Consider the following 18,075-nt stretch of genomic DNA (forward strand, 5'->3'; position numbering starts at 1 on the left):
AGTCAGATAATTGTCCTTAGACCAGCGGTTCTCAACCTGTGGGTCGCGACCCCTTTGGGGGTCGAACGACCCTTTCACAGGGGTCGCCTAAGACCATTGGAAAACACATATATAATTACATATTGTTTTTGTGATTAATCACTATGCTTTAATTATGTTCAATTTGTAACAATCAAATTGGGGGTCACCACAACGTGAGGAACTGTATTAAAGGGTCATGGCATTAGGAAGGTTGAGAACCACTGCCTTAGACAGAGAGCTTGGGCGAAGGTGAGACCCACCTTTCCTATTTCTCTTTTTTCAAAGACCAGTCTTCTCTTCCTAGAATCCAATGCTTGAAACCAAGTGCTTCATATGTTTTTGTCCAGTTTTATAATTATAGCAGGAAGGGAAGTTCAGTATCCAGTTACTCCATTATAGCAGAAAACAAAATAAACAGTATATATATGTAAAACTCAATTCTGTTTTATATATACCAAACAGATGCTTACAGTTTCACCTGAAAAATAGAGTATGGTAAATATAATAACTTTTTTTTAATAGATTGGATGTTAGGACTAATTGCATATTTGGGTGGGGGTTGCTAAAAATCAGAAAATATTTTTTGTTTAAACCCTTGTTAACAATTGCATTATATAACAAAATAGGAATAAATAGGAATAAAAAGGCCTTGCTATTGATCCTAGTTTCTATATTAGTGAGTATCTATTGAAGTCAAAGTGTCTTTAATTTCAAATAATAGGAATCAAATTGTTCAAGCAAAAATAGGCACATTTAAGCTTGCAGATTTACTGCAGAATTGAGATATGGTTGATGGGTGAAATTCCTAGAGAACATGAATAGGGCAGAAGTCCCTAAAAGCTTTGAAATTTTTTTTGAGCTTTAGTGTTTCCATCAGTATATTAGAAAATTAAAAACCTTCCTTCTCTACCTCATTAGGTTGATGACTGCCAACAATTCTTAACCTTGCCAAATTATACTTATTTTTTTAAGGCCTAGTTCAGATGTTACATAAGAATTAATTCTTTTTCTTGATAGGTAGCAAGAGTGATCTTTGAATTGTCAATTCTGAATACCATTTCCTTGTACACCTGGTGGGTAATAAATATTTGGATAAATGAAGATCAAATGAGAATGTGTATTTGATGAAGACTTTGGAAATTAAGTGTCTGAACATGCGAAAGATATTTTTATTAAGACCTTTCACCAATTTGCAAAGTATTCTCTTTTTCTGCTTTTAAATTGAAAATCTTATAGTAACTTATTGGAATTTTTATAGTGTTTTTTTTGTTTTTTAATTGAAGTGATTTTAAGTTGGAAAGTCTAGGTTAGTGAATGTATATTGGCTTATGAAACACTCAATACAATTTTTGTTACTTTTTTAATTTTAAGAAGTAACTGGATCCCTAATTCCTTTGTTTTGTTTTTGTGAACTCTCTGTATATCCTTTATAGAACTAAAGAATAATGGTTAATTTAAGAGTCAACTGTGGCTTGGTTTATAGTGGGCATCAGTAAATAGCAATAATCCATTGCCTGAACTTGTGTTAACTTCCCAAACATATATTTTTTAATTCTATAAGTTGACTAATTTTCTTTTCTAATTATTTTAGTTCTCTATCAAGATCAGTGCACATCATTGAAAAGAAAATTTTGAAGACATGTTTTGCTGAAAAGAAAACTGAGAAACATCTTACGAATGGGATGAACACGCACCAGTTAATTGACTACCTACTGCAATTTGAATGTTAACATTACCTGCCTGGTACAGTTACCTAGTGATGTACCTATTCTCACAATACCCTACTTCAGTGTGCTTGTCTTGATTAAAGAATTCAAAGTGGAGTACCGCAAACTTGATATGGATAATAAAAAGAAAGACAAGGACAAATCAGATGATAGAATGGCACGACCTAGTGGTCGGTCGGGACATAACACTCGAGGACCTGGGTCTTCCTCCTCTGGAGTTTTAATGGTTGGACCTAACTTTAGAGTTGGAAAAAAAATTGGATGTGGCAATTTTGGAGAATTACGATTAGGTAAGACACTTTTGTTTATTCCTTTCTGTTGCAAGCATTTTTTAAAAAATGAAAGACACTTTCTAATGAAAATGATTTAGTTATTTAATTGTTTAATTTATTGCAATAATTTTAAAGAATATGAATATTGTACATTTTTTATGTACTTGAATATTTATTTGTAAGGAATTCCCTAATGTATGAATATTAATTTACTTAAGATTTGCCATTCAACATAGGAGAAGAAAAGGAAGTAAATGATAAAGTCCCAGCAGGCTGAAATAGGTGCCAGGATAACCGTTTCAGTGTATTCCTTAGGAATGATATTTAGGCTACTTTTTCAGATTTGAAAACATTTAGTAACTGATCACTTTGGGAGGGATATGTATGGCTTGAAGTCAAGGTACTATATCGACACTATAAAAATCAGTAAAATTTACATGGTAATTTATTCACTTTCACTCCCCCAAGTATATCCAGGGTGGGGCTCAGGGTGGGGGACACAAAATACTGTTTGCAGTATCCTATCTAATAAAAGAGTAATATGCAAATTAACTGTCACTCCCTCACACCGTCACAAAGATGGCGGCGGCCACGGGGAGCGAGCAGGAGGCTTGGGTTGTTGCCCTGGAGATGGAGGAAGCCAAGCTTCCCGCCTGCCCTGGCTGGCCCTGAGCTCTGCTCAAGGCTACAAAGTTTCAATTATAGACAGTGAATAAACCCCAGATACCTGCTTCCAGCCCGCGGGCATGGCCAGCCTGGGCCATCATCTCCTCACCCAGGCTGGCCAGGCACCCCAGCGGGACCCCCATCCTGATCCAGGACACCCTTCAGGGAAAACCAGCCAGCCCCCACCTGTGCATCAGGCCTCTATCTACACTAATTAAAAGACAAAGATGCTAATTGACCGTAACTTTGCTATGCCCAAGCCACGCCCATCAGCCAATCATAGTGACTATATGCAAATTAACCCAACCAAGATGGCGGCTGGCAGTCACTGAGCTGGAGCAAGCAGGAGGCTTGGTTGCCCCAGCGTCGAGGAAGCCAAGCTTCCCACCTGCTCTGGCCAGCTGTGGCCTCCGAAAAAGGCAACAAAGTTTCAATTATAGAAGCTAAATAAATCCCAGATACCTGCTTCCAGCCAGCCTCCACTGGGAGCTTGGGTGGCTGGGAGGCTTGGCCAGCCTACAAACAGCCATCAGCCCCTCACCCAGATTGGCCAGGGACCCCAGCAGGACCCTCCACCCTGAAGGGTCTGTGGCCAGCCTGCAAACCGCCATCAGCCACTCACCCAGGCTGGCAAGGCACCCCAGCAGGACTCCCCTCCCTAAAGGGGGTGTGGCCAGCCTGAAAACAGCCCTCAGCCCCTCACCCAGGCTGGCCAGGCACCCCAGCGGGACCCCCACCCTGATCCGGGACACCCTTCAGGGCAAACCACCCGGCCCCCACCCATGCACCAGGTCTCTATCCTATATAATAAAAGGGTAATATGCAAATTGACCCTAACAGCAGAATGACTGGGAATCACTGGTCACTCTGACACACACTGACCACCAGGGGGCAGACGCTCAATGCAGGAGCTGCCCCCTAGTGGTCAGTGCACTCCCACAGAGGGAGGTCTGCTCAGCCACAAGCCAGGCTGCCAGCTGCCAGCACAGCGGTTTGTGGTGGGAGCCCCTCCCGCCTCCTCAGCAGTGCTAAGGATGTCTGACTGCAGCTTAGGCCTGCTCCCCGCTGGCAAGTGGACATCCCCTGAGGGCTCCTGGGCTGCCAGAGGGATGTCTGACTGCCAGCTTAGGCCCAATTCCCCCAGGGAGCGGGCCTAAGCCAGCAGGTGGACATCCCCCGAAGGGTCCTAGACTGCCAGAGGGCACAGGCTGGACTGAGGGGACCCCCCCCCCCCCCCCGAGTGCACAAATTTTTGTGCTCTGGGCCTCTGGTATTCTTATAATCAGGCATGTTTGAGAAACATTGGTATATTTAAATTTCCTATGTACATTTAAGGAAATTGAAAGTCAGGGAAGTTTATCTGCCAGATGTAACACAGCAATTTCAGGACAAACTCAGGACCAAAACGTAGGTTTTTAACTCATATTGGAGATGTGGCTGTGTTTACTAAACAAGAGTAACAAGGAGGAGGGCAACATGGTTATATGGGAGTCAGTATTGAGGTTCCTTGAGGGGGTCTGGTCAGTGGACCACAAATAGTGGAAATTTTAGGAAAAACAACAACAATAACAAAAACTTGTTCATAAATTTTTTTAGATCCAACCCTACTTGTTAGAAATAAGTTCAGTTGTGTGTTTCTCAACTACTTTTCCTTTTCATCTTGTAAAATACCCTAATTCGTACGTACCTTTTCATTTTATTAGTGTGTTTTGTTGTTAATGTACTTTAAATCTTAAATTAGGCAAGCTAGTAAAAGGTAATGACATACTTTGTACATAGCTGTAATATGATGTGACTGGTGGACTCTTGCATTTTAGTAGGTACTCAGATGTTTTAAAGGGTGCATGTTTGACTTTTTTTAAAAAGGTTATTGAATTAGATATTTTGAAGTTCTTAAACTGTTTCTGACTTTGGACTTGGAAAATCAGTTTATTTACTTGTCTACCTTTGAGCATCGTCATCCATCCATTCAAAATTCATTGCATGTTTATCATGTATGAGACATGATAAGGCACTGATAATACACTGGAAAAATATAAAAATTGTCCTTGCCATTATGGAACACATAAGTCATTTAACCATTTGAGGCATCAAATTCCTTAACTTTAAAATGGGATTATTTCCACTTTCTAGGTTATTGTGAAGATTAAATTTAGATGACAATATGAAGGGACCAGCATTTTGCCTGCATATTTTAGGAAAGCAGTGATTCTGCTCCTTTAAAAGGCGATTTCAAGATATTTGTTCTTTTTAAAAATTAAAATTATGGCATGTTATATGTATATTTAAACTTATATAAATTAGCTATACAGATGTATGTTGTTATATATATTTATATTATATCTATTTATTGTGTATATGACTATAATACTATAGCACCTTGGCCATTTTTATTCAAAACTGGTTTCATAGAATTCATTTCTAAATAACTACATGTATATACATATCTGTAGTATGTATATATGTGTGTGTATGTATATGTGTGTGTGTATACATATACACAGAAAATATCTAGTGAACCATTTTAACCAGGGCAATATGAGAAACTATATGTACCATATACTGAATCTATATATGCTATAAAATGAAAAAGTTGTTAAATACCCCTTTCTTTTGCAGTCTATAAGCAGGCAGAGGAATCAGATGATTTATTAATTCAACCATCTATCCATTCATCTATTATCTACTTATCTATTTTTTTATCTGTATCTATTCTTCCTGTGGATGTTTATTGAAAATTTGTATATGTTTATTTTAATATATTATCTATATCTTTATATGTACCTGTGTTTTATATATATTTATAATATTCAGTTGACCCTTGAACAACTATTAAATAAAGGAACATTTTATTCCATATTTGAAGGCCCCAAAAGAGTTCTTGGTACAGAAAAAATTATTATTAGTATAATTCTTTCTGTACCTGGAATAACGTGCTAATGTTAAAAGCTAGTTTAGTTTTGTTTTGTTAATCTTCACCCAGGGATATTTTTCTATTGATTTTTCTTTGGGTGGGGGAGAGGAAAGAGACAGAGAGAAAAATATCAATGTGAGAGAGACAAATTGATTGGTTGTCTTGGGGATTTGAATCTGCAAGCTAGGTACATGCCCTTGATTGGAATTGAGCCCACGACTCTTTGGTGAGCTGGCTGACATTCTGACCAATGAGAAGCACTGGCAGGGGCTGGTTTATAAAGTGCTTTTTAAAAAACCACATTAGTTTTTTCCATAATTGTGGTGGATTAAGTGGAAGCTACACTGACACTCTCCCAAACTGGAATTAAAATATAGAAATACCATCTGGAAAATCAACTGAAGACTAGCTGGAGAGAACCCTTGTAACTAAGGACATAAAGTGGAAACCACATAGGGACTAGTAGGAAGTGCAGAGGCATGAGTGGGCTGACCAGGCATGAGAGGAGGGAGCCCGATTCTGGGTTGCATCACCCGAGAACTGCCCTCTCACAATCTTGGACCCCTCAGGGGATGTTGGAGAGCTGATTTTGGCCCGATCCCTGTAGGCCAGGCTGAGGGGCCCCACGGGTGCACAAATCTGTGCACTGGGCCTGTAGTCAACAATAAAGATAAATAAAAAATAAAAACCACATTAATAGAGACATCTCACACATCTGATTACTGGCACTAAAACTTTTGTGATTAATATTGGGTAAGAAAATGTATAAGGTATACATATTTTAGGTAAGTGGCTTTCAACAAAGGTGCCGTTTGCATTTGGGGCTGGACAGGTTTTTTTTTTTGTTGTTTTTTTTTTGTGACGACTATTCCACACACTTCCTGGTGTTCAAACTGTTGGGCACTAACTAGGAGTTGCACCTGCACAGCCCTAAGAACTCTAAGAAGAAACAGTATTACTCACTGTTGAAACTACTCTTCTTGGTAATTATTTTTTAAAAAAAGGTTGAACATAAAAAAATTGGCCTTGACATCCTATCTAATAAAAGGGTAATATTCACATTAACTGTTACTCTGTCACAAAGATGGTGGCGTCCATAGCCACAAGATGGCAGCGCCCAGTCCGCTCAGCCCTGCCGGAGTCCCCCAGTCCCGGAGGGGTGGCCACTGAAAGCGTGAGCGGCCTGGCCGAATGCTTGCTTTGTTGCCATGGCAACAACGCAAGCGTTCGCACCCGGCTGCAGATGGGCCTCTGGGCTGTGAAGAGCCTCTGGGCAGCGGGCGCAGAGCGGCCAGGCCCCATAGAGAGCTACTGGCGCACGGATTCGTGCTCAGGGCTACTAGTTTTAAAATAAAACCAGGTAAATATTTTAAAGAATACTCTAAATATTAATTTTAGATGTTTTTACTGTCATTTTAATCTATTTTTTATTGTAAAATGATGAATTAATATATTTTGGTTTTATTTTTTATTTATATGTATTGGTGGTAAGGCTTGCATTCTGTGTAGATGTATTTCTCGCTTAGGCAGTTAACTAAAACCCTTAGAAGTGTTTTTAACAGGCATTGAATGAAACGAAATATAGCTAGCCAAAATATGGGGTTGTATTGGACATATGTTTGTTATTTTTTTTTTTTTTTTTTTTTTTTTTTTTTTTTTTTTTTTTTTTTTTATTGCTTAAAGTATTACAAAGGGTATTACATATGTGTCCATTTTATCCCCCCGCCCTAGACAGTCCCCTAGCCTCCCCTATCCCCCCATGTCTTATGTCCACTGGTTATGCTTCTATGCATGCATACAAGTCCTTTAGTTGATCTCTTACCCCCCTACCTCCTGCCCCGCAACCCTCCCCGGCCTTCCTGCTGCAGTTTGACAATCTGTTTGAGGCAGCTCTGCCTCTGTATCTATTATTGTTCAAAAGTTTATAATGGTCTCTATTATCCGTGAATGAGTGAGATCATGTGGTATTTTTCCTTCATTGACTGGCTTATTTCACTTAGCATAATGCTCTCCAGTTCCATCCATGACGTTGCAAATGGTAAGAGTTCCTTCCTTTTTAGAGCAGCATAGTATTCCATCGTGTAGATGTACCACAGTTTTCTAATCCATTCATCTACTGATGGGCACTTAGGCTGTTTCCAGATCTTAGCTATGGTGAATTGTGCTGCTATGAACATAGGGGTGCATATATCCTTTCTGATTGGTGTTTCTGGTTTCTTGGGATATATTCCTAGAAGTGGGATCACAGGGTCAAATGGGAGTTCCATTTTCAGTTTTTTAAGGAAACTCCATACTGTCTTCCATAGTGGCTGCACCAGTCTGCATTCCCACCAGCAGTGCACAAGTGTTCCTTTTTCTCCACATCCTCTCCAGCACTTGTCGTTTGTTGATTTGTTGATGATAGCCAGTCTGACAGGTGTGAGATGGTACCTCATTGTTGTTTTGATTTGCATCTCTCGGATGATTAGTGACTTTGAGCATGTTTTCATATGTCTCTTGGCTTTCTGAATGTCCTCTTTTGAAAGGTGTCTATTTAGGTCCTTTGCCCATTTTTTGATTGGATTGTTTATCTTCCTTTTGTTAAGTTGTATGAGTTCCCTATAAATTTTGGAGATTAGGCCCTTATCGGATATGACATTGGCAAATATGTTTTCCCACACAGTGGGTTTTCTCGTTGTTTTGTTGATGGTTTCTTTTGCTGTGCAGAAGCTTTTTATTTTGATGTAGTCCCATTTGTTCATTTTCTCTTTAGTTTCAAGTGCCCTAGGAGCTGTATCAGTGAAGAAATTGCTTCGGCATATGTCTGAGATTTTGTTGCCTTTGGATTCTTCTAGAATTTTTATAGTTTCCTGTCGTACATTTAAGTCCTTTATCCATTTTGAGTTTATTTTTGTGTATGGTGTAAGTTGGTGGTCTAGTTTCATTTTCTTGCATATATCTGTCCAATTTTCCCAGCACCATTTATTGAAGAGACTATCTTGGCTCCATTGTATGTTCTTGCCTCCTTTGTCAAATATTAATTGAGCATATTGGTTCGGGCCGATTTCTGGGCTTGTTTGTTATTTTTTGTATATATTTTATATATTCTGCATTCGTTTTATACATTCTGTATATGATTTAAGATGTTTTGACATCTTGCCAAACCTTTCTGGCTGGGGAGGGATTGCTTTTCCTGGGGCTAGTCAATTTTCAGTTGGGAGCAAGTCTTTGACCTGCAAACTAAGCAGTCCAGAGCCATACCTTCTCTATTTGGCTTATATACTTCAGGAAGCAATCTTCTTTCTTAATCATTCCATGGCCAGGTACAAGACAACTGGAGACCACCTATATAGCCCAGAGGCCACCGGAATTTTTTGGCATGATTATTTAAATTAGCCAATTCTAAACTATTTATCCTGCCTTGCCTTGCCTTTCCCTTGGAAACGAAAGGCCTAAGCTCTCGCCCTGCTCCTGTCTTTTTCCTCCTGACCAAACCATGATGCCTCCCATAACCCTTATGTACTAGGACCCTTGAGCATAATAAACTTTATTTTTCTGAGCCTCTTCTTTGTCCTCTCTTGTGGCTACACCTGACTAGCCATAACATAAAAGAACACAGCACATGGGCGTTATATATATTGGTTTATGAATTACCATATCTAAAAGATACAGTAGGTCCTCGGGTTACGTCGGAGATTCATTCCTCCGGCCTGATGTAACGCAATTTTTGCCAAAAGTCGGAACCCACCTACATAAGCACCTACGTCACTCACATGGAGCACATACACAGCAGAAATGAAGTCAAGAGTAAAAAAATTTAAAAGAAAGATAACAATTCCTGACCTTGTAGTAAATAAATAATAAACATAAAGCACATGTACATACGTCAAAATGATGGAATTTTTTTTTTTAATAAATAAATGGGAGATGGCGACGTAACCACGAAACATCGTACGTCGAGTCCGACATAACCCGAGGACTGTCTGTATTATAACTTTTGACATAATTAAGTATGCCACTGGAGTTTTCATAACTTCTTTTTTTTGTTTTTTCTCTTATTTCTCTACTAGAGACCTGGTGCACCAATTCATGCACTGGTGGGGTCCCTCGGCCTGGCCTGCGGTGATCGGGCTGAAACTGGTTCATTGACATCCCCTGAGGGATCCCAGATTGTGAGAGGGTGGTTCTTGGGTGACGCCCCCAGAATTGGGCTTCCTCCTCTCTGGTTCCGGGTGCGTCACCTGAGAACTACAGCTGCCAAGTCACTGCAGCTCGGCAGCTCCTGCGTTGAGCGTCTGCTCCCTGGTAGTCACTGCGTGTCATAGCTACCGGTCGGACGGTCACTTAGGCATATATATATATATACACACACACACACACACACACACACACACACACACATATATATCTCATAACGTATTGTGTTCATATTTAAGAACTGTTGAAAATTATCTTCTATATCTATATATCTATATATCTATTCTATATCCATTTCCATATCCATATCCATATCCATATCCATATCCATATCCATATCTATATATCTATATATATAAAAGCCTAAGCGACCATTTGACTGTTTGACCATGAGCTATGACATGCACTGACCATCAGGGCAGACGCTGAACGCACAGGCATGGAAACATGGAACAGACTAATGAATCTCGGGGAAGTGGGGAGAGGGGAGGGCGGGAAGAGATTAACCACAGATTTTATATGCATATTAGAGGTCCGGTGCATGGATTTGTGCACCAGTGAGGTCCCTTGGCCTGGCCTGCGGGGATTGGGCGTAATCTGTGCACTGGGCCTCTGACATCCCCTGAGGGGTCCCAGATTGTGAGAGGGCGCAGGCCAGGCCGAGGGACCTCACCAGTGCACGAATCCATGCACCATTCCTCTAATATTATATATCAAATAAACATTCAGGTTCATCATTTTTATGTTTATTGATTTTTCTACTGCTCTTAAATGAAGTGTATTATAAAACTTATCTGAAAAAAATGTAATAATAAGGAATAGACTATGATGCTATAGCAAAATGGTGTTAAGCAAAATAGTTTCTTTTTCTTTCAGTAACACAAACCAGAGGGAGAGCACCCAGGGCTGTCTGGGTACCTCTGCCTCAATATATGGCTTCAGTATCTGTGGAATTGTGATTGCTCTAGTTGTTGCCACCTCCCAACAGGCATGAAGAAGAAAAAGGACCAGGAGAGCACACATTTATTCTTGGTAGTGGGGAGTGATAAACCTCATATCCAGAACTTTATCACTTGGCCATACAAGGTGAAAGAGAGGCTGAAAATGTAGTCTCTAGCTGGTCAGCCATTTTATTTTTTATTTACTTTTTAAATGTTGTTTTATTGCTTAAAGTATTACAAAAAGTATTATATATGTCTCCTTTTTTTTTCTGTCCTTGACCTTCCTCTGGCCTCCCATCCCCCCCAGTGTCTTGTGTCCATTGGTTGTGCTTATATGCATGCATACAAGTCCTTTGGTTGATCTCTTACCCGCCTCCCCCCAAACCCTCCCTGGCCTTCCCGTTGTAGTTTGACAGTCTATTCTATGCTGCTCTGCCTCTGTATCTATTTTTGTTCATCAGTTTATAATGGTCTTAATTATCCAGAAATGAGTGAGATCATGTGGTATTTTTCTTTCATTGACTGGCTTATTTCACTTAGCATAATGCTCTCCAATTCCATCCATGCTGCTGAAATGGTAAGAATTCCTTCTTTTTTACAGCAGCATAGTATTCTATCGTGTAGATGTACCACAGTTTTCTAATCCATTCATCTGCTGATGGGCACTTAGGCTGTTTCCAGATCTTTGCTATGGTAAATTGTGCTGCTATGAACATAGGGGTGCATGTATCCTTTCTGATTGGTGTTTCTGTTTTCTTGGGGTATATTCCTAGAAGTGGGATCACTGGGTCAAATGGGAGTTCCATTTGTAGTTTTTTGAGGAAACTCCATACTGTCTTCCAAAGTGGCTGCACCAGTCTGCATTCCCACCAGCAGTGCATGAGTGTTCCTTTTTCTCCACATCCTCTCCAGCACTTGTCGTTTGTTGATTTGTTGATGATAGCTATTCTGATGGGTGTGAGAAGGTACCTCATTGTCGTTTTGCTTGGCATCTCTCGGATGATTAGTGACTTTGAGCATGTTTTCATATGTCTCTTGGCTTTCTGAATGTCCTCTTTTGAAAAGTGTCTATTTAGGTCCTTTGCCCATTTTTTGATTGGATTGTTTATCTTCCTTTTGTTAAGTTGTATGAGTTCCTTATAAATGTTGGAGATTAAACCCTTATCAGTGATAACATTGGCAAAAATGTTCTCCCATGCAGTGGGCTTTCTTGTTGTTGGTGGTTTCTTTTGCTGTGCAGAAACTTTTTATTTTGATGTAGTCCTGTTTGTTTATTTTCTCTTTAGTTTCCAATGCCCTAGGAGCTGTATCAGTGAAGAAATTGCTTTGGCATATGTCTGAGATTTTGTTGCCTTTGGATTTCTTTAGTATTTTTATGGTTTCCCATCTTACATTTAAGTCCTTTATCCATTTTGAGTTTATTTTTGTGTATGGTGTAAGTTGGTGGTCTGGTTTCATTTTTTTGCATGTATCTGTCCAATTTTTCCAACATCATTTATTGAAGAGACTGTCTTGACTCCATTGTATGTTCTTGCCTCTTTTGTCAAATACTAATTGAGCATATTGGTTCAGGTCGATTTCTGGGTTTTCTATTCTATTCCATTGATCTATATGTCTGTTCTTGTGCCAGTACCAGGCAGTTTTGAGAACCGTGGCTTTGTAATACAGCTTGATATCTGGTATTGAGATCCCACCTACTTTGTTCTTCTTTCTCAGGATTGCTGCAGCTATTCGGGTCTTTTATTAGTCCAGATGAATTTTTGGAGAGTTCATTCTAGGTCTGTAAAATATGCCGTTGGTAATTTAATGGGGAGTGCGTTGAATATATAGATTGCTTTGGGTAGTATGGACATTTTAATGATGTTGATTCTACCAATCCATGAACATGGTATGTTCTTCCATCTGTTTGTGTCTTCCTCTATCTCTTTTTTCAATGTCCTGTAGTTTTCTGAGTAGAGGTCTTTTACCTCTTTAGTTAAATTTATTCCTAGGTAGCTTAATTTTTTTGGTGTGATGGTAAATGGGATTGCTTTTTTAGTCTCTCTTTCTGTAAGTTCACTATTGTTGTATAGAAATGCCATAGATTTCTTGGCATTAATTTTTTATCCTGCTACATTGCCAAATTCATTTAAGTCTAATAGTTTTTTTATGGAGTGTTTAGGGTTTTTTATGTACAGTATCATGTCATCTGCGAATAAGGACAGTTTCTTTTCCAATTTGGATGCCTTTTATTTCTTCTTGTCTAATCGCAATGGCTAATACTTCCAGTACTGTGCCTGGACAACCATTTTAAAATGAGGGCATTCTATTATAGAAGAGGGCACATGGATATTGGTGGGTAACTAGTAGTTTCTGGTACAAACATATACATTGTTTTTGTAGAACATAATTTTTTATAATTACCACTTACAAACCATAAAATTGGTAACAGCACCTTTTCAAGTTTAATATGGCACAAAGTTCTATTGGGAATATCTTTTAAAATTGGACTAAAACCAGTTAGCTGGAACCAATCTGCTACTTGGAGCCTTCTCTTAAGGGTATTCCCTCTACATATACACACTTCTCTGTTACTCATACTGTACACACAAACACACAATTTGTGCATCATTTGTTAATGCATATAACAAATACTGATTAAAAGCTAAATATGTGAGACCTATGTCTATGCTAGGTGACAAAAATGCATTGGTAGTATTGTTTAATTATTGTTGATGTTTATAAATATAACCCTCAAAATTCAGCAAAGTCTCTAATGTTCTAGAAAAGACGATGTTTTTAGGATTTAGTCCTTTTTGCTGTGATATAAAAGACAGTTGACTATGTAAATGCAACACAAACTACTTCTAGAAGTTTTTGGTAAAGTTAAGTTCTATGGAATCTGTATTTAATCTAATTTCTTATGAATATTTACCTTTCATGTATATGTGAATAAATATTATATATAAAATAGTTATGAAAAGATTATAATGTTCTGAGAAAATACAAATTCCATCTTTGAACTTAAAATAGAATTGTTCCTTTGATAGACATCAGTTCCTCAAGATTAAGTTAGTGTACCATTAAATTATTCACTGGACACTTACTAGGGGAAGCCTACAATTGTATGCATATAATATATTCTTGAAAATGTATATGAAGTCACAGCTTATAAATGCTAAATGTATTGACTAAAAACATGCTTTCTAGTATATGTTTTAAATACTTATGGGCTCAATAAGTATCTGAATACAGCTTAATGTTCGCCACTTTTGGTATTCCTATTAAGTTCCATCTTTCTGCAAACTGTAATGGGTTTATGAGGCATATTACTTAGTTTGAATTTTTTTTATGATATATTTTTATAAAATCGGTATAAAAACTCAGAAAAGTATTATACTATTTGTATGAACAAACACCACTGTACAATAGCAGCAATATATCTGAGACTGAAACTTTGCTTAGAAGTTTACTGCCATTTGTCAGCTGCTTTATAAAAAGTAGTTAGGTGTGTTAATGCTGGAAAATCACATGTGAAAGTTGATGCTTGCTTGTTCTGTGTTCTGTAGCCAATGTGATCAGGGCTATTTACTGTAACAGTTGTAAAAAAACCCAACACTGTCCTTTAAAAATAATATAAGGAAAATAACATTTTTTTGCCATAAATTTAATATTACATGCTTATTGAAAAAAATACTAGAAATTCAGAAATCACATATTCTTTTTCTTATTTTTTCTGTACTTGCAAAGAAACATTAATTTATATACCAAATTGTCTTCATGTACTTATTGTTTTTAAAATTCTCCGTAGTATTTTACTTGGGCTACGGATGCTTACCCATTGGGCCTTTTTAGATTATTTTCAGTACACCATTGCAAAGATTACTATAATTTATTTGAATTCTTTACATAATAATAATAATAATATTAAGTCTTTATTGTGGCTTGTTACTTACCTGTTCTTTGTATATGGTAGTTTTTTTTTTAACATTCAGAAATGTGAAATATTTTACGTAATCAAATCTGTATAAAAATCTTCAGACCTTTTACTTTTTTTCATTTTTTAGTACTTTGGAAACTTCCATATATTGGGCTAATAAACATTATTTTAGATATATGCACCCCTGTGTTCATTACAGCATTATTTACAATAGCCAAGATATGGAAACAACCTCAGTGTCCATTGATAGAAGAATGGATAAAGAAGATATGGAACATATATATTCTATGAATTATTACTCAGCCATAAAAAAGAATGAAATTTTGCCATTTGCAACAACATGGATGGACCAAGCATTATGCTAAGTGAAAGAAGTCAAATTAAGACAAATACCATATGATTTCAGTAACATGTGGGAAAAAACAAAATAAACAAACAAAACAGAAACAAACTCATAGATACAGAGAACAAATTGATGGTTGCCAGATTAGGGAGTTGGGTGATGGGTGAAAAAAGGTGAAGGGATTAGGAAGTATTAATTGGCAGTTATAAAAATAGTAACTGCCAATTAATGGGGATAAAAGTACAGCAAAGGGAATATAGTTAATAATATAATACCTATGTATGGTCTCAGATGGGTACTAGACTTAGGGAGGGATCACTTCCTAAGGTATGTAAGTGTATAATCACTATGTTGTACAATTGAAACAATATTGTATGTCAACTGTAATTGAAAAATTTAAAAAATAAAAAATATTTTTTCTTGTTTTGTGCCTTATATCTAACTCTTAAAATATTGGAATTTAATTTGGTTGTACAGTAAGGTCCTAATAACTTTTTTCACTCAAAGTAGTTAGCTAATTTATTGGAGCTAATTATTGGATAATACTTTTTTATTCTATTTTTAATATATTACAGATTTTTTTCCAGGTATTCTGTTTACTTGTATTACATATAAACCCCAATAAGATTACATTAGATAATAATGGATTTAAAATGAGGTGGTGATTAGGAGAGGGATTTTGTATTCCTGTTTTTATATAGGAGTTCTGGTTTTGAAAATTAGTTTAGCATGTGTTTGACTATTGATTACCTTATGAGTTGTGTACAATATTACAACCATTGTAACTTCATTTTTGTAAGTGGGCTGAAGTATTTATTAGTATCACTTTCTACTCTGAATTCATATGAAATTGTAAATGTGTCATTGAATTGTAGTATTTAATCATCATTGAGGTTTTTCCTAAGTAGTTGGAAGAAACCTGTGGTTCCTCTAAATATATTTGTGCTCCCCCCCACCCCCCCAATACAGGTTTATATAATAATAGCTTTAAGAATTAATTACCGGTAGAATTTGACATTTTTTTTCCTTCTTTTTTAAGGGAAAAATTTATATACAAATGAATATGTGGCAATTAAACTGGTAAGTTCATGTGTCTTATTTTTCCTTAATTCCTATTTCTTTAATGATTAACTTAATATTTTAGTTACTTTTTTATTTTCATATTTATAACTTGAGTGTTTAAGTATATAGCAATGTATAGGATGTCTCTATCTTTCTGTGCCATGGAAACTCAATCCCTCTACTTTGGTAACATCACAGAATTGAATTTTTGAATTTCGGCACTATTTTTCAGTTAAGGAAGCTGGCATATTGACATTTTATTTAGATCAAAATTAGAAAGCAAGATTTCTCTTTCTGATTCAAGTATTTGAACAAAAGTTTTCTTAATATTTAGGATTATAATCTATGAAAGTATTTCCAGGTAGCTTTAAAATCTCTTCTTCTATTGATATTTTATATATGGTAAAGCTGGCTATTGCTTGACTTTTGGGGATTCAGAAATTCTTGATGTGGGTGGAAAACAGCAAGGAAAGCAAACTCCCATGGAACTGTTCTGAATTCCTAAATGTGCCCAGTTTGACAGCTGTAAGGCATCTCTTTTTTTTGGAAGAGTTGGGATCTGGGAGTTTTTATAAGACATAACTTTTCTTTGGCACAGCTATTCTATCTGGTTTGCCAGCCATGTTTCCATGCCTGGGTTTTTCCAGTCTGCCTGCCATTCTCAATCTTGTGCTTGCCAATATAACCACTGTATTAAGGTAATGTAAGATGATGATTAGAGAAGAGGTAAGTGGGGGGAAATAGAAAATCTTTTGGGATGAGCTAGAAAACTGTACTTAAAGTGTGTTTGTGAGTATAGGCCAAGTTTCATTGCAACAAATGTTTATTTTCACTGGGAAATAAGATGTATGGTAGGGTGTGGTACTTCTAAGACTGGCTGGCTGACTTGTGAGTTTGGACTGGCATTTACCTGGAGGGGTTCACCTTGGTTTTAAGGTCTGGTCCTTGGCTTTATGTTGGAAAATCTGGTTAGGTCATCTCTTTACCATCGTCACTGTTAATCAGAGGTAGATTTAATAAATTCATGCAATCAATCAAGCTCTCAGAAATATTTAAGAAGAGTTAATTTCTAATTTTATAATGAAGTATTTTACTATTACAGGTTCAGAATGCCCAAATCAGTATAAATAATGTTTACTTTCTATAGACCGATTGCATAGAAAGCCAAGTTAAAATGACAAGCTTCCCTCCTGATCATGAAATCTGTACAGGAGGAGTTAGTGTGTATGAATCACAATAAGGAGATACAGGATGCAGGGACTGGACAGTGTTTGAATCGGCATTGCTGACTTTTGTTTCTTTGGGATTCTTTTTCCATGTTCTATTCCAGTGGTCTAGGGTGTAAACATTGTATGGTGTTGGGAGTGGGGGTGGTGCACAAGAATAGAAGTGTGGTAACATCCATATGCTGTGTTAATGATGCAGCAGCCTGTAGTGAGCAGGTCCACTCAAGGAAGCTTGTGAATGATATTTAACTGATATGCTAAGGGAAATAAACCATTGTGTCAAAACAGGAGCCACTGCACTAGGCTGACGTTTCCTAGTCTATTTTAGTCATAAAGTGGTATCCGTTAGGTCCTGTTATTTCAGATTTGGGACCTTTTTACCCTCTTGACACCATTGATTTATTAGTAAACATTTATTATGTCATCTTTTGTCCTTCTTTATATATACACACATGTCATCTTTTTAGTGAATCTTCCTACTATGTTACTATCCCCTTAATTATTTTTCTTACTTTTTCTTTTACATTCTTCTTCTGTTTACCTTTTTAAACAGTGATCAGAGTATGACATATAATAATTTTGGTTATGCAGTGTTCTTTAGAGGAACTGGGAATATTTTTGTAGCTATGTTTGGTATTCTGAGGTTGAAGTATAGTATGGAGACATGTTCACCTCAAATTCAAAAATATATTGACAGGATAGAAATTTTTTTTAATCTCTTTTAAAAAATAGTTCAAAAAAAAAACAATTTTAATGTTACATGCAATAAACAATATTTCAAGAAAAAAGATTTTAAATATAATAATAT

General features: G+C 37.1%; 1 protein-coding gene across 16 annotated transcripts in view; it reads left to right on the forward strand.

Annotated features, from left to right (window-relative positions):
* Nucleotides 1–18,075, forward strand: part of CSNK1G3 (casein kinase 1 gamma 3) — a 117,146-nt gene that overhangs the window by 38,664 nt on the left and 60,407 nt on the right. For 5 of the 16 annotated variants that reach the window (XR_004967393.1, XR_004967392.1, XM_036308121.1 and 2 more), the window contains exons 1-3: nucleotides 1,053–1,094; nucleotides 1,613–2,038; nucleotides 16,019–16,059. Coding sequence is in view for 12 of the 16 variants with exons in the window: in XM_036308121.1 (XP_036164014.1) it covers nucleotides 1,861–2,038; nucleotides 16,019–16,059 (219 nt within the window). In the remaining 4 variants the exon portion in view is untranslated. Of the gene's footprint in view, nucleotides 1–1,051; nucleotides 1,095–1,612; nucleotides 2,039–16,018; nucleotides 16,060–16,639; nucleotides 16,768–18,075 lie in introns of those variants that run through there. The other 11 variants (XM_036308117.1, XM_036308120.1, XM_036308131.1 and 8 more) reach the window with 7 other exon arrangements.

This window comes from Myotis myotis, unplaced genomic scaffold, assembly GCF_014108235.1.
Source record: "Myotis myotis isolate mMyoMyo1 unplaced genomic scaffold, mMyoMyo1.p scaffold_m19_p_5, whole genome shotgun sequence".
NCBI classification, from domain to species: Eukaryota; Metazoa; Chordata; class Mammalia; order Chiroptera; family Vespertilionidae; genus Myotis; species Myotis myotis.